Source organism: Furipterus horrens, unplaced genomic scaffold (assembly GCF_987537825.1).
Source record: "Furipterus horrens unplaced genomic scaffold, mFurHor1.1.pri manual_scaffold_6, whole genome shotgun sequence".
Taxonomy (NCBI): domain Eukaryota; kingdom Metazoa; phylum Chordata; class Mammalia; order Chiroptera; family Furipteridae; genus Furipterus; species Furipterus horrens.
In genome coordinates, this window is record NW_028327176.1 from 497,841 (window position 1) to 512,687 (window position 14,847).

Sequence of the window (14,847 nt, forward strand, 5' to 3'; positions counted from 1 at the left end):
CATACATCTGTACACGTAGATACCGAGGTCGAGTACCGTGTCGGAGAGGCTGCGGGGGGACCCCCGTCGTCCCCGCAGCACGTCAGCAGGCCAGCCTGGAGGCCCCCTCCCGTTCCTCCGGGGTCAGCGTCGCGCGGCCACGGCCGCGGGAATTGCACATGTCCGCCCGGACACGCAGGCCAAGGTGAGTGCAAATAGTCGGCTGACTGGCACGTTGTGGGGACAATGACCCTGTAAGTCCTGTTCTGCTAAAAATATTTTTTTTTATTTTTACAAAACCCATCTTTTTTTTTTTCATAACAAAATTTTAAAGTACTTCTGTACTTCCTGCATAACATCAAGACATGGACGGGAGCGACGCTGCAACATGTAAATCGAGTCAAGGTCAGAGGACACGACACGTCCTGGGCTGCTCAGGGGCAGGACGCCGCCGGCGGACTGGTCTCTGCACACGGCTAGTGCAGGCGTCACGCACACGGGCCGTCTCCAAGGGATGGACAAGTCTGGGACGATCTCATGGAAAGAAAAAGTGCTGAAGTACATTAACGACTTAACATCTGATTGCATTCGTTCTCAGATGGCTCACGAGGACTCAGCAGCGAGGCTATGCAAACGCTCTGTGGTCCCAGGGCTCCAGCGACAGGGGACAGAGGTCAAGGCAGGAGGGCTCCGACCAGGACCAAACGCTCCCCAGAGGCCGAAGCCAGGGCGGGGCTGGGAGACGCCGCACTGAGCAGCTTTGCCATCGAATCCAGCAGGAAATTCAGTCCAGTACCTACAAGGTTCACAAACCGTTTCCCTTTAGGCCCCAAATGTAAAACAATCGCAACAGCAGCAGCTGATCAGAGCGGAAGGGGAAACGGACACGCAAATTCTCTTTGCGCTCTAACGAAAGCACACCGACTCCTGGATAAGCCACATTGCAACGAGGGGCAGTTCAGGGGCCGGGACACTCTCGGGGAGGCTGCTCCGGAGTTTACTGAACATGGAAAAGGAATCTTCGCGGCGTCCGCCTCTCCCGAGCCCCTGTCTCACTGGAGTTCCCACAGTCGCACCGCGCACCGCTCGGGAGCTAAGGTAAAAGTGCTGTTAGCTGCTGAGTCTTCTGCCAAGTTCCCATGGCTTGATGTTGTCTTACAATAAATTACTTATTTCTTACAGTTAGTCCATATGCCATTTCCTTGGAATGAAAAACCTCACTTACTGCCCCCACCACACACCATCCTCCTAAAACAGACAAACAAAAAGGTCACATAATATTTCCGAGCAGTGTTCAAAAATAAAGCATTTCTGCAACCAATTCTTGCTATGAAACAATATGCACACAAAATGTATTTCTTAAATTCCATAAAATCCTCCAACACGAGGCGAAATGGTAATGTCTAAAAAGTGGCCGGGGGCCACCTCAGGGTCATTCAAAGCTGTGTGTGTGTGTGTGTGTGTGTGTACGTTTTGTCCATTTCAGTTCAAAATACTAAAACATTTAATCACTAAAGCATTAAAAAGAATTTACACTCTATTTATTTTGACCGGCTTACCTCTTCAGAAATATATACCCCCATGTGCATACAGTAGCAGCTATAAACAGTACATGGAATATCACACTATGTCAGCTTATATGAAAACGTACAAAATGGGAATGTATTCAAAAACTATTCTGCAGGTGCTATCTTCAAAGCAAGACACAAAACCATTGTGAAGTCCTGTGAGCATAACTCTGTTCCAACAGAAATAGAGACAGGCCGCTTTCTGGAAAGTCACAGCAGCGAGAGACAGAGGCGTCCCGTTTAAGAGGTCCCGTCACTACCACAGGCGTTCAGACCTGAATTCCTCTCACAGCCTGCTTTATATTTTCCAGTAGGGCTTTATTTTCTGGGCTCTGATAACGATCTTGATTTGTATACATGTCCGTCAAAGTAGTCACGTATGCATCAAAATTTTGTTCATTGATTGGGTCCTACGAGATATTAAATAGTAGTTCATACACAACTTTTATTTTCTGAACAGGACATTCACATCAGCATAAATAGCATCACAGCACGGGCCACTGCCTGCATCACCTTTAAAGGCCTCCTGAGAGCAACCTTAATCCACGGGGGTCCCTGCTCAGCCCGCGGGCCGGGGAGGGGGCTGGGGCCACAGGGGAGCAGACTCCCCGCCCAGCGCAGCGCGCGGCTCGGCCACTTACCATGTGCGGAAGCTGGATGTTGGCGAGGCTGTGGATCAGGGACTGGCTCAGGTTGGCCAGCTCGTGCAGCAGAGACTCGTTCTGCTGCTCGATCACCTTGTTCTCCTCCTCGATGGTCTTCAGGTTGGTCTCCATCGTGGTGATCTGCAACGAGGGCGCAGCCGGGGTAGGAGTGCGCTCGGCGCGCAGGTGGGGGCGCGCTCGCGGGGGTGGGGTGGGGAGGGGAGGGGGCAGCCGGCTAGTGACGCAAACAAGGACCCTCTTGCTTAATAAGAAGGCTTCAGGGTTAAGAACTTGTCACTTTAAGGGTTCGGCCCTCCTGCTTGGGAAACGTTACCCTCGGCAACGTGGTGGCTGCGGATAGAAGCAGCTGGCCCTTTCCGAGACCGGTCTCGGGCTCCGGTCCCTGCGAGCCCCGCTGCCCCGGTCGCGTCGGCCGCTTCCTCCAGACCCTGCCCTCTCTGCCTGCGGCTGACAGTCCCTTTCCAGCCTGAGTCCCGCTCTACCCCGGATCACAGCTCTGACCTCCCCGCAGTGGGTGTTGGCACTGGTGGCCGCACCGATCAAAGCCCCCAGGTCCCTGCCCTGCTCCGCCCTTCTCTGTAGCCGCAGCAGGGGCTTTGGGGTAGTGCCCTGCGGGCCCCAGCCGCACAGACAGCCAGCATCGCACACAGGACCAGCCACACGTGGGGCGGAACGAGCGTGGCCCGGTGCTGCTTGCTGAGCACAGCGCTCAGGGAAGCCATCCTAAGGGGGCCGGAGGGCTGGGCAGGCCCCGCCCCGCACCTGGCCACGCCCACACCGACAGGCCCCGCCCCGCACCTGGCCACGCCCACACCGACAGGCCCCGCCCCGCACCTGGCCACGCCCACAGACAGGCCACGCCCTCACCGCGCCCCACATGGGTGCAGGCGACGGGGCCCGGGCTCCGGAGGCTGTACCTGCGTCCGGAGCTTGATCATGTCGGCTTCCATCTGCGAGTTGGACTCGTTCAGCTCCTTGATCTCCTCGTCCAGCTGCTTGATCTCCTCGTCGTTCTCAATCCCTGCCACGGGAGCGGAACAGAGGGGTCAAAGCTGTGGGCCAGCGCCAGGGCGCGAGAATTCCCCTTTGTCCCGTGTTTGGGTAGGATCTGCCAGGGACAGACACCCTCGAATGTTAAAAATGTCACAGTTGTGTGTCCTTCTGTCCCCAACCACCGCCCTCCTTACAATGAAGGCGCCTAAGAGCAAAACAATCAGCCTGGGACCCCCCCCCCCCCCCCCCCACGGAGAGGCAGCCGTCCCCAGTGTGGGGGCCAACCAGCACCACAGGGCGGCCTCCGCTTGCCTGGGCGGGGACATACCTGGCTGAGCCCGGCCCCCTCCTTCCCACCCCCCTTCCAGGCCTCCCTCTGCTTCCGCCTGCCCCTCACACACATCTGCAGGCAAGGCCCCCCCTCGCCAAGCCTAGATTTGGGGTAGGAAAACCGGGAACAGATGTAACCCCAAACCCGATTCAGCAAGTGCTCAGGTCCAGCTCCCTAAGACTCCTTACGTGACTGGAAGGAGGAGAGGGACGGGGCAGTGACGGACTTCAGGTCTGCGTCACAAAGGGGCTCGCCGTGTATGTGAGCTTTGGCAGTAAAAGAACCCCTCCTTCTGAAGGACCGGAGGAAAGCACAGGCGGGTGGTCTCGCGGGGCAAGAGCCGGAGTCGTGGGTGCACCGGCACTTGACACCCAGGCACAACTCCTACTCCCAGCGGCCACGTGGCCCGACTGGAATCCCCAGGCAAACGACAGAGAACCATGAGCCGGGCTCTGTGGGCAGCTCGGGCCTGACAGTGGCCTCCGTGCCGCAGACAGAGGGTACAGGCCACCTGAGAGGGGGGCCTGAGACAGCCCCAGACGCTGCAGAGACTCGGTGGGCAGGCCCCCCCTTGCCTGCCCCACACGGCTGCCCCGCACAGCAGCCAGGGGACGGATTGTGCCGGAAGTCCATTCTGAGCGCCGGCATGGCAGCCCTTTGTTCCCACGCGTCAGCCTGGGGCATCAGGCGAGCTTTGTGCACGAGTCAGTCTCAGCTCTGCCAGGTTCTCCCTCCTCCCTCGGCCGCCACCCAGAGAGACCAGGGTGACCGTTAACCGGAGGCCATGGGTCTCACTGCCACAGGCCCTGAGCAGCCATGTACGTCCTCATGACATGTCCTGCCAGTGGCTCAGAGGGCCCAGGACATCGACAGCAACTCCCTCTCATTAAGCGCACCCCAAAGCAATTCGAGGTCATGACAGAGACCCTGCCCGAGGATGTCCACGCTGTCCTGGCACGGGCCGCGGTGCACAGGGCTCAAGAGTGACGGAGCGGGGAGCGAGCCTCCGCCTGTGGGGGTTCCCGGAGGGGCGGCCGTGAGAGCAGGTCAGCAGCAGAGGCCGGGGGAGGACGCCCGGTGCAGGACAGTCGTGATGTGTAAAGACGCTGAGTCATGATCCGATGTGTCATTTCACAAGGACCTGCCATGACGTCCCTTTAAAGTGCCAGCGGTCCAGACGCGCCGAGATGTTGCTGGTACGGCTGAGGCCATGGTGGCCTGACGCTGTGACAGTGGGTATTCATGAGCTGGGGCCCACGCCATGTGGGGTGGCCCCTCACAAGAGCTGGCCCACCAGGTGCTGGGCTGGGGGTCGTTCTCGATAGGCAGGTGGTGGACGGGGGGGGGGGGCCGCTGGACCCCCGTTTCACACGGCAATGTGCCAGCGCCCCGGGGGAGGTTTCACGCTTTGCATCTTCAAGAGAAGAGAGGGACAGAGATGTCCCTCATACCGAGCTGGGCACCGTGCAAACCAGATCTTCAGGTCTGGGCACAGTCACGGCTTCTGTCCCCAGAGGGGCCACAGTCCTGGCCAGAGTCAACCCCAGACTGTGAGCTGAAGCCCCTGCCCTGGGACTGAACCCCAGCCTTTCATGGAAGGGGTTGTCACTGGGGTGCATAGGACATGGCTCTGGTCTTTCTTTTAAAGATGTCATTTATTTTTAAAGAGAAGGCGAGGGTGGGAGGAAGAGAGAGAGAAACGTTGACCTGTTGCCTCTCATGCGCTCCCTGACTGGGGACCGAACCCAAAACCCAAGGGTGTGTCCTGACCAGGACTGAACCCGCGACCTTCTGCTTCACGGGATGACGCCCCACCCCCCGAGCCTGGCTCTGTCCCTGCACGGCAGGCGCCTCCCCCGGCAGGTGAGGCCCACAGCCCAGCGCCCCGACCCCTGCGGCTGTTCGCCAGGCTGTTGGGGCTCCCCCGCGGCACCTGAGCACGCGCGCCGGCTGGCACCCGCGGCAGGAAGGAACGCGAGCTGTGTGCCGACGCGGGGAAGGGCGGGCAGCGGGCGGCAGCGCCGACCAGGGTGCGCCGGTGCTGGGCGCCCTGCGGAGGAAGCCTGGCTGCCGCTGGCCTGCACCTCTGTGCCGCCGCCGCCTCTTCCTGCCGGCCGGCTGGGCCCGCGGGTGCACCAGAGGACGCTGGCCGGAGACGCCAGTGGGTGCTCCCCGCTGTCCGCCCCGCCACCCCGCCCAGCGAGCAGCCCTGTGCGCGGAAGCCCTGCCGGCCTCCCTTCTGCTCCTCCCGGCATCACACCTGACCCGGACTCAGAGCGACTTGCCGGAGGGCTTTTGCTTCCCCTCTGGGCTTGTTCTGGGGGTGAAATGTTATGCTTAGTATTTTGAAAAGAGTTTGTCCAGGGAGTTCTCTTCCAGGCAGTGGGCGCCGTGTGTCAGGACAGCTTCCCCGGCCGGCTGCCGGGGCCGCAGGGCGGGTCTGGGGTCCGCAAGGCTCCGCTCTCTGGCCGAGGGCCGCTGTGCTGGTGGGAGCAGGGGCCCCGGGTCCAGGCCCTGACACACACACGGCTGTCTTCCCGGTGGCTGATGGGCCACACGCTCGGCAGCGTCCCTTGGTGCCTGGTTCCTTAGGAGCACAGGGGGCAGAGCTGCAGGTCCTCCCGAGACCCGAGGGGCTGGGAAGGCGCCTGCTCGCCAAGGCTGCCGGCGTGGCGACCACTGACAGATGAGCGGGGCTCCTCACTCCACTGGTGAGCTGCTCCCCGAAGTCCCCGCCGACTGACCCCAGTGCTGCTCTGACCGAGACGCGGGGTCAGGCCCCTGCGGCCTCTGCCCACATGGTCATCAGCCAGTCAGCACAGGCCTGGTTTGGGGTGTGTTTCTGTTTAAAAACACCCCAGCTAATGTGCATTGCTGATTCAAAAACATGGAAGCCAGGGCCAGCAGCCGCTGGCAGCCTGGATGAAGGTTGAGGAGGTGCGGTCACCCCATCACAGCCTCGGGCACCTGGGGACCTTGACAGCCAGCCCTGCATCAAGGTGCCTGGGGCCATTTGAACTGAGGATTCACAGTGAAAAGCATGAAACTTCGGGACGCACAGCACTGCACAGACCGCAAGCAGGACCCTTGTTTGCAGGGGGAGCTGGAGCCGGAGGCAGGGTGTCCCCTTGTCCCCCTCAGCCTGAAACACACCTGGGGCGAGACTCATACTTTTCCCTGCTCCCTTTGTCCCGGATGGCCCTGAACGTGCCAGAGAATCGACTTAGGGTTCATGAATAACTTCTAGGAAGTAGGCGAGCTCACAACTGCGGGGTGCACAGGGGTCCCTGAGGGCAGGTCCCACCCCCAGTCCCCGATGCCATGCCAGGGCAGCCCCTGGGAGGAAACGGACGCTGCAGACGCCTGGGAGGACCCCCCCACCCCCCGCCTTCCTGCTGCGCTCCCTGGGGCCTGGTTCTGTCCTCTGAGGAGGCCCGGGGTGGGGACAGAGGTGTAAAAGGGGCGACTCCATGGAGAAGCTGCTGGAACCCTGCAACTTTGCCCGTGACCTGGGGGGTGGGGGGGTGGACTGGTCTCCCGGGTGCTGGCGTCACGGAAGCCACAGCCCCGTCCCCTCATCTCTGAGCAGAGCTGGCCCCAACCGTGCTCGGCCGTGTGAAGCCGGAGCACAGAGCGGGCTGGGGCTGCGGCCCGTCCTGCGCGGTGGGGTGCGGGTGGGGTCAGGGGTGGGGTTACCATTGCTGGCGCGCTGCCGGATGGTCAGCATCTGCTCTCCAGACAGCTTGGCCTTCTTCATCGCCGAGGTCGCTCGCGGGCAGCCCGACAAGCTGGGGACAAGACAGGAGAGGCTGTCAGGCGGGGCCTCCGGAGGGGCTTCAGTCACGGGCAGGGGACAGGCGTGGACACCAGCGTGGGCGGCAGCGTGGCTGGGGTCCCGGCAGGCAGCCAGGGCAGGACACCAGGGCCTGCGTGCCTTCCGGGGCTGCCCGGGCCTCCCCCGGAGCGGCCGTGTCCCTGGCTACGGAGCAGGTCAGCCTTGCACTGGGGGGAGCTTCCACTGAATTTCAGACACTCGAGCGTGAGGAGCAGGTAGTGAGCTCACCGCCCAGAGCCAGTCCTCTCTCGGGGCAGGCCCGGCTCGTGGGGACCGCCGCCCCCTCAGGGGGTTGCTCTGAAGTACCTCATCATGTCACCTAAAAGCTTTAAAACCGGTGCCAGTATCATCAAACGGAGGGTTTGATTCCCGCCGTCTCCCTCGCTCGGTGGCTCGCCTGCCCGGCACTGGGAGCCGGCTGGCGGGTCCTCTCCAGGCCCCCGTCTGGCTGTGCAGGCGCTCACAGCACTCTGCACCCCGGGGACCCTGCCAGCCCAGCCTGGCCGCGGCCCCCTCGCCCTTGCCCTGGGGTCGCCTGGCACACCGCCTGCGGGGACTGAACACCAGCACAGGGTGTCGTATGGGTGTCGTTACACCCCACGCGCCAGCTGCGAATTCCATCCGGACATCGGGGGCCGTGCGGACCCCGCGGCTGTGACCAACAGCATCGACATGAGCGAGGCCCCGTGCCTCCTTGCAGACAGTTTCTGAACGCGCTTTCTTAAGGAGACCGCAGCACAGACGGAGTTGTTCTGGGGTCCACACAGCTCACGCTGTTCGCAGTTCCCACCGGAGGCGCAGCCGGCGTCCTGGACACGGTGTGTGGCGGCGCGTCTGTCCCTGCAGCAGACTGTCCCTGAGACCGGTGGTCTCCTCCTCTGCTGCTCTCCCCAGAACCTTTGCTAATGGTGTTTCTAGACTTACAGGGGCCGGGCGGCGGGCGTTCAACCTGGGGGCGTCACCAGCCCATTCCCATCCCCTCCGTCCCTGAGAAGTGCCTGGAAGCAGAAGCCTTTGGGACGCTGGTGGCACGTGGGTGGGGACAGATCTCCTTTGGGCTCAATGCCAGCGCCCCGAGGCCTGCCTCTCCCGCAGGGCGTCTCCTGAGCTGACTGGTTCCTCAGGCCTGTCCCTTCCCCTTCTCACTGTCACCACAGACACCCATCATTGTCCCCAGCTGGGCCCTTAGGGCTCCACAAGCTACCATGCCCCCCGGCTCATCTCTGACATGTCCCCCCACTGTTGTGGGAAATATAGTTTCTCCAGCACAGCACCCAGAGGCCTGAGTGTGTCCTAGCGGCCCTCTGAGACCGAGGGTCCCTCGGCAAAGCCCGGTCCTCTCGCTTCAGCCACCTGCAGCCAGGCAGCTGGGCAGGAGTTTGTGTCTGTTTGCTCCCCTCTCAGCAGACCTCCCCCCTCTTTCCCCAAACAGGACGGGTGGCCTCGGCCTCACCTCCGCAGCCCACCTCTCGGGCTGGTCTGCACCCTTACTTATCGCTGCTTCTCTGCAGCTGGGCTGCCATCGCCCAGGCCTGTCCTCTGTCCTCGGGTGCCACGCATGCAGATGGGCCTAAGTGTTCCAGCAGCGTGTGCTGCTCAAAGGCCCCACACGCGGGGGATGGCCCCACCTGTGTTCTCTTGCTGAGGCTGGCGGAGCCCATGGAGAGCATGCTGGGGGGGGGGGGGGGGCTACGCAAAAAGACAAAGCAGGAGGAAAGGGGCCCGGGGGCCCCCACCCGGAAGCTGTGCCACACTCGGATCCTGAGAGCCATGCTGAGGTCTGTCCACTGTCTCTTAGGTTTCAGTTACTAGATCTGCCCGCAGGGGTGACCAGTGGCAGTGGGCGTCCTGCCAGGCATGGGTGGCTCCAGCCAGAGCTGGGAGGGAGCTCAGGGACCCGTGTGCTTCCTGCAGACGCCCGCTCGTGGCCTCCACTCGACCCTGTGACAGCATCGTGGCTGCTCATGGGCGGAGGCCAGGACAGAACTACCTGGGTGGGGGTGGGGGTGGGGTCCGGTGCACGGCGCAGTGCCATCTGGTGGCAGCTCAAGGAGAAGTCCACGCAGCCGTCTGTGCCCAGGAGGGGGCCCCGGGGTGGAGTTTCAGGGACAGCGCCCACACAACCTTCTCAGACTGACAGCCCTGGGCGTGGGCTCTGGAAGCCACGGAGCTGAGCTCTGGGTGTTCTGATCCCAGCAGCAGCCACTGAGCCGTCCCTGCCGCTCCTGTTCCCGGGCTGCTCCCTGTCCCTGGCCACTGGTTCTGGCACCAGGGAGGGTTCCTGGCAAAGGCCAAGCCCGCGGGAGGCTTCAGAAAGAGACGGCAGGCAGCACTTTTACCCGGACAGCGGCCCCAAGGGGCCTTCCTTCAGGAGAACATCACAGTGGGAAACCACTACCGAGCAGCGGTGTCCAGGGCGAGCGCGCTGAGGGCGTGTGGCCCAGGGAGCCCGGGGGACGCTGAGGGCCCCCGGCAGCCCTGGGTGGGCCAGCCCTCAGGAAACGCACGCCCAGGCGCACACGGCCTCACGCCCACGACGCCTGCTGTCCTGACGCGTTTCCCGGTTTCCTGCTTGCTTTCTCTTGCTCCTGCGTGCAGGTGCGGCAGTGACCCGGGCACGTGTGGCCAGGCTGCCCGGGGCCAGGCAGGGGAGCAGAGTGTCTGTAGGGACACCTGCTGCTCACTGGGGCCAGGAGGAGGCCTGTACCGTCGGGTGTCGGAGCAGAAGGTGGGAGTCCAGTCCTGAGGGTCAGGAGCCGCAGCCGCCCCGCCCCCCCGGTTCACACGATGATGGACCTTCCAGCTGCTGACAGACGGGAGCTCAGTTCAGGGTGAGTCGTTGCCGTGGTTGGTGGCGTCCCCCCAAGATTTGCTGACGTCGTATATCCGGAACCAGGGAACAGGAGCACACTTGGAAACGGGGCCTTTGCAGGTGGGGTCGCGTCCAGACGAAGGCGTGTCAGACAGGGCCGGGCCCTGACCAGCGACAGTGTCATTGTACGAAGGGGGGACCTGGGCACAGACACAGGAGAACAGGGCCGCGTGGCAATGGGGGCCGGGAGCCAGGGTTTCCAGCTGCCAGCAGAGGCTGGAAGAGTGACAGGACCCTCCTAGAGCCCAGGCTCCGACTGCGGACCTCTGGCTTCCGGACGCAAGGGAATAAACGTGTGTTGTTTGTGCCAGGACAGCTTAGGGAGCTAATGCAGTCACATTTCTTTTTTCCCCTAAGATTTTTATTTATTTATTTTTAGAGAGAGGGGGAGGGAAGGAAAAAGAGGGAGAGAAACATCCACATGTGGTTGCCTCTCACAAGCTCTCAACTGGGGACCTGGCCCACAGCCCAGGCCTGTGCCCTGACCGGGAATCGAACCGGCGACCTCTCAGTTCACAGGCCAGCGCTCAACCGCTGAGCCCCACCAGCCGGGGCCAGACTTCTTAACAAATCTTGGGTTCCTGGTCCAGATGTTTCCCGCTTCCCCGCAGGTTTCCGCTCATGTGCACGGTGCACGCGCCAGTGTCTCCGGCGAGCTGGGTCGCGGTGCAGTGACTGTGCAGGATGTGGGTCCTCATGGAGGAGCCCCGTGGCGCTGAGACTCGTGCCCCTGGAGGCTGAGCTCGTCTTCGCCCGGCCGGGCGCTGCGTGAGCCTGGAGTGGCCTCCTCGGGCCTCGTTCCTGGAGAAGGGGCTTGGACAGGGCCTGGAGCCTCAGACCTGTGGTCAGGCATGGCAGCCCCCAGGTGGCTTCGGGGGACAGGGGAGGCAGTGGGGGCGAAAGTGCCTCCGGAGGAACAAAGCGCCGCCTCCGCAGCAGGAACGTGCCAGAAGCTCGCGGCTCCGGGGGAAGGAGCCCAGATGTGATCTGCCTCCCGCTCTCACCGGCCCTTCGGGATTCACAGTCGACACAGATGCTGGGTCTGAGCTCTTCCCTCCCAGGCGCTCTCGGGTGGACACTAACCCTTGTGGATGAAACAGCAGTTGGCCCGTCTGCACTGGCTGAGGGCAGCAGTCAGCCCGGCAGAGCCCAGGGACTTGCGCGAGGTGGGGGGTCTGGACAGGGACCGGCAGGGAGCCGGCCTCCGTCAGGCTGTGGATTCAAATCACCGCAAGGCCCACTGTGCACAGACAGGGCCCCGAGGACCGTGGGAGGTGACGGGGCTGCGCGGCTGGCCTTCGCAGTCCGTTGGGGACACTGATTAAGTCTGACTCTCTGGAGGTGGGGGTGGGAAGGGGCACAGCCCCAGGGGGCACGTCTCCCTGCGTGAAGCCGCACAGCTGCTTCCTCAGCAAGCCCTCAACTCGTCCCTGTCCTGCGGACATCAACCCAGGGCCAAGTGCAGGCCTCTGGGGGCGGGGCTGCCGCCTGGCCTCCTCCAGCAACGCAGCAGCAGCAGCGAGTGAAGCGCCAGAGGACAGGGCGGGACGCACGGAGACCCCCGCCTCGCTCTCCCGCAGTGGGAGTCAAGGGCGGCCAGAAGCCCAGCAGACACCCCGCCGCAGCCTGGCCTGGCCCTGGCGACAACACCCTCCACCCCTTCTGTGGTGGGGCCACCCTGACACTCTCCCCGGGAAGATCTCAGAGAACTTGGACTTCAGAGGCCCCCTCTTCTTGTCGTGGGAAGTGAGGTGTGCAGTTTCCAGTTGCTGCCCAGCTGGGAGGAGCCCGGGCGGCACCCTCGTCCCTGTGGGAGTGAGTGGCGGCCGAGTCCGGCGGGGCGGTCCCGAGGCAGCCGGCACCACGGGCACTAGACCCGCCATGTTCCCTCCGACGCTGGAGCTTGGACTCATCATCAGAGAGGCCTTCCGTAAAAAGCCCCAGAACCCAGAACCCCCACTGGTGCCCCGTCTGTGCGTGGGCTTTCGGTGGAAGAGGCCAAGGTCCCAGCCATGAGAGGGGCCTCGGTGCCCATGGGCCGCCTGGCGGGGGCTGCGCGCAAGACGTCTGCCCACGTGGCTGTCTCTCTGGAGAACGGGGCTCCGGGCGGCCAGCGTCCCGTGCCGGGTCCCACAGGTGTCGAGGTGAGCGAGAGGCGCCTGGGCCTGGGCGAAGGGCGTGCACGGCGCTTGGGTCCCTCCCGGCTCTTCCCGCGCCGCTGTGTGCCCACTGGAAGGGACCTGCCTTCTCGCCTTAGGACGGGGACCGTCCAGGTCTCAGGGCGCTGTGCGTTCGTAGAACGGTGGCGGCGGCACGACACCACTGCAGGGTGCAGAAAGCCTTCCTCTTCTCCTTGTGCTCACAGAGACTGCATTTCCCAGCATCCCCCAGGCGGACTACATTTCCCAGCGTCCCTTGCACGAGGTGCTGCTATAGGACCAGGTTCTACCTGGGGACAGGAAGGAAGCGTGGGTGCTCCTGGTGTCCCTCCTGGGCCCTCCGGTCCTTTTCCACACCTGGCTGTGGAGGAACAAATCCCGGGGACAATGGAGGAGGAGGCAGGGCCCTTCTGCCCCGCCCCCCACCCGGTCTGCCCTGTGAGCAAGAAACAAGCTCTGTGGGCTGGAGCCGTGGGGGTACTGGTTGGGGCGGCGGGCCCACCCCAGCGAACACTTCCACTCCAGGGGGTGCTGCGGCCACTCAGTGTCAGGATGGCGCCCTGGTCCTGCCACCCCCCCGGGGCACGGCGCGCGGGAAGCACTCCGAAGAAGGCTCTCTGGTTTACAACGGCTGCAGCGGGGCCGCCAGCAAGGACACCAGGCACGTGGTCTGGGGGCGCAGGTGTCAGAGGGAGGAGCCTGCAAACAAGGTCGCTGCGGCTGAGCCCTGTGAAAGGTCAGGGGCTTAGGTCTGGGACTGTTTGTTCGTTCGGGGTTAGGGCCATGAACTGGATTCTGGAGAACCTTCTGCGTCTCACTAGAGGCGGCACAAGACCCAAGGGACGGCACAGAAATGGGCTCTGGTTAGTTAGCTCCCGGGGCCCCGCACCCCTCGCCACACCGGTCTCCCTGCCTCTGCCCCAGCACTGTCCTGACGGCTCTCGTGGGGGCCCAGAGCCGGCTTCTGGAGTTAGGGTGCTGACTGAGCGCGCCGGTGGTGCCCACCGCGGTCACCCTCACCTGCATGTGGACGAAGGTGTCAGCAGCCCGTGGCAGGGTGTCACAGGGTCCACGACCCAGGTCCCTCCTCGTGACCTCCCCACCCAGCGTCCGTGGCTCGCAGACGGCAGGCCTGCTTGAGGCACTGGCGTCCGTCTGACTTGTCCACACCGGCCACCCTGACGCTCCTGCCATGAGCGCACCGGGCTGCTCGATCCAACAGAGTAGGCCCCACCGCGTGTACTTTTCCTCGTGTGAAGCAAACCAAAGTTAATGCGGTTGACGGCCTCTTCTGGAAATTTCCTGCTTTACCTTTGGCGCTTGCATCCCACCTGAGGCCCGCGCCCAGCACCACGCCCTTCCCCCTGGGGGCCCGTGTGCTCGCGGGCCCAAGTGGCGCTCGTCTACAGCAGTTCACGCGTGAAACCACAGCCTGTTTCTCACGGTCGCCCCTGCCAGACACCTGAGACCTGCGCCCGGGTGCGCAGCGCTCCCAGAGCGGGCTGGCGCCTGCGCAACGAGCCCAGCTCTCCTCTTCCTCCCAGGCTCCGTGGTCAGTGGGGGCCATGGCTTCTGGGCCTTTGTCTCGCACAGGGCGGTGACGGAGGGGCTGGGAGCACTCACTGTACCTGTGGGCGGCAGCCAGGTGCACTCACCTGCGGTGCGTGAGGAAGCTGCCGCTGACGTGCCCCGAGCCGTCACACCCGGGTGTGGGGCAGGACATGCCCTCCGTCTTGACCGACTTCCAGGAGAACTGGGAGCCATTGAGGTACCCGTCCTTCTGCCGCTTGGCCGCCAAGGGGCAGCCCGAGGCGCTGCGGTGGGAAGCGTACTTGCCGGTGATGTGGCCTTGGCCGTCACAGCCAGGAACAGGGCACCTGAGGCAGACACAGGGGACAGCCTCACTGCCTGGCCCCACACAGCTGCTGGCCTTGACAAGGACGTCAAAGTCACCGCCATGAGGGAGAAGGCACACTGCACTCAGGCAGAAGGGACAGAGGAACAAACGAGCGGCGGGACCCCGCACCGCGGGCGACAGCGTGGTCACCCTCAGGCGCGCCGTCCACGCCACAGCGGCTTCGGACACCACTCTGGGCAGAAGCACAGCTTTTATGGTGGAAATGTGCAAAGGCAGCGGGGCACTGCAGGGCCATTTTGGAAAAGTCTGTGTCACAGGAGCTAGAAAACATTAGTTTGTTTGGCCATGTTCCCTGGAAGCCACAAAATACCCTTCCAGACGGGCAGGACTCCTGAAATGCTGTTAGCACGAAGGGACATTTTGGGAATCAGTGAAAACTACCACTGGCTGGCACTCACGTTCAGAACAGCCCCCCACCCCCACCCCCCGTGCACGGGTCCCCCCAGTGAGGGGCCGGGCAGACACACGGTTCTCGGAGCCGGGAAACGCGCCCCTCACAGGCCCCAGTTGGTGAGGTTTGCCTGCGC

General features: G+C 63.2%; 1 protein-coding gene across 2 annotated transcripts in view; it reads right to left on the minus strand.

The window, feature by feature from the left end:
* Positions 1 to 963: 963 nt before the first annotated feature.
* The window catches only part of MYT1L (myelin transcription factor 1 like), a 109,021-nt gene continuing 95,137 nt past the window's right edge, over positions 964 to 14,847 (minus strand). Inside the window, exons 17-21 of one of the 2 annotated variants that reach the window (XM_090280870.1) lie at positions 14,058 to 14,279; positions 7,233 to 7,324; positions 3,130 to 3,233; positions 2,189 to 2,332; positions 964 to 1,227 (exon numbers count right to left, since the gene is read on the minus strand). In XM_090280870.1, coding sequence (XP_090136996.1) covers positions 1,201 to 1,227; positions 2,189 to 2,332; positions 3,130 to 3,233; positions 7,233 to 7,324; positions 14,058 to 14,279 — 589 coding nt within the window. In that variant the 3' untranslated portion in view covers positions 964 to 1,200. Of the gene's footprint in view, positions 1,958 to 2,188; positions 2,333 to 3,129; positions 3,234 to 7,232; positions 7,325 to 14,057; positions 14,280 to 14,847 lie in introns of both variants that reach the window. The other variant, XM_090280869.1, reaches the window with a different exon arrangement.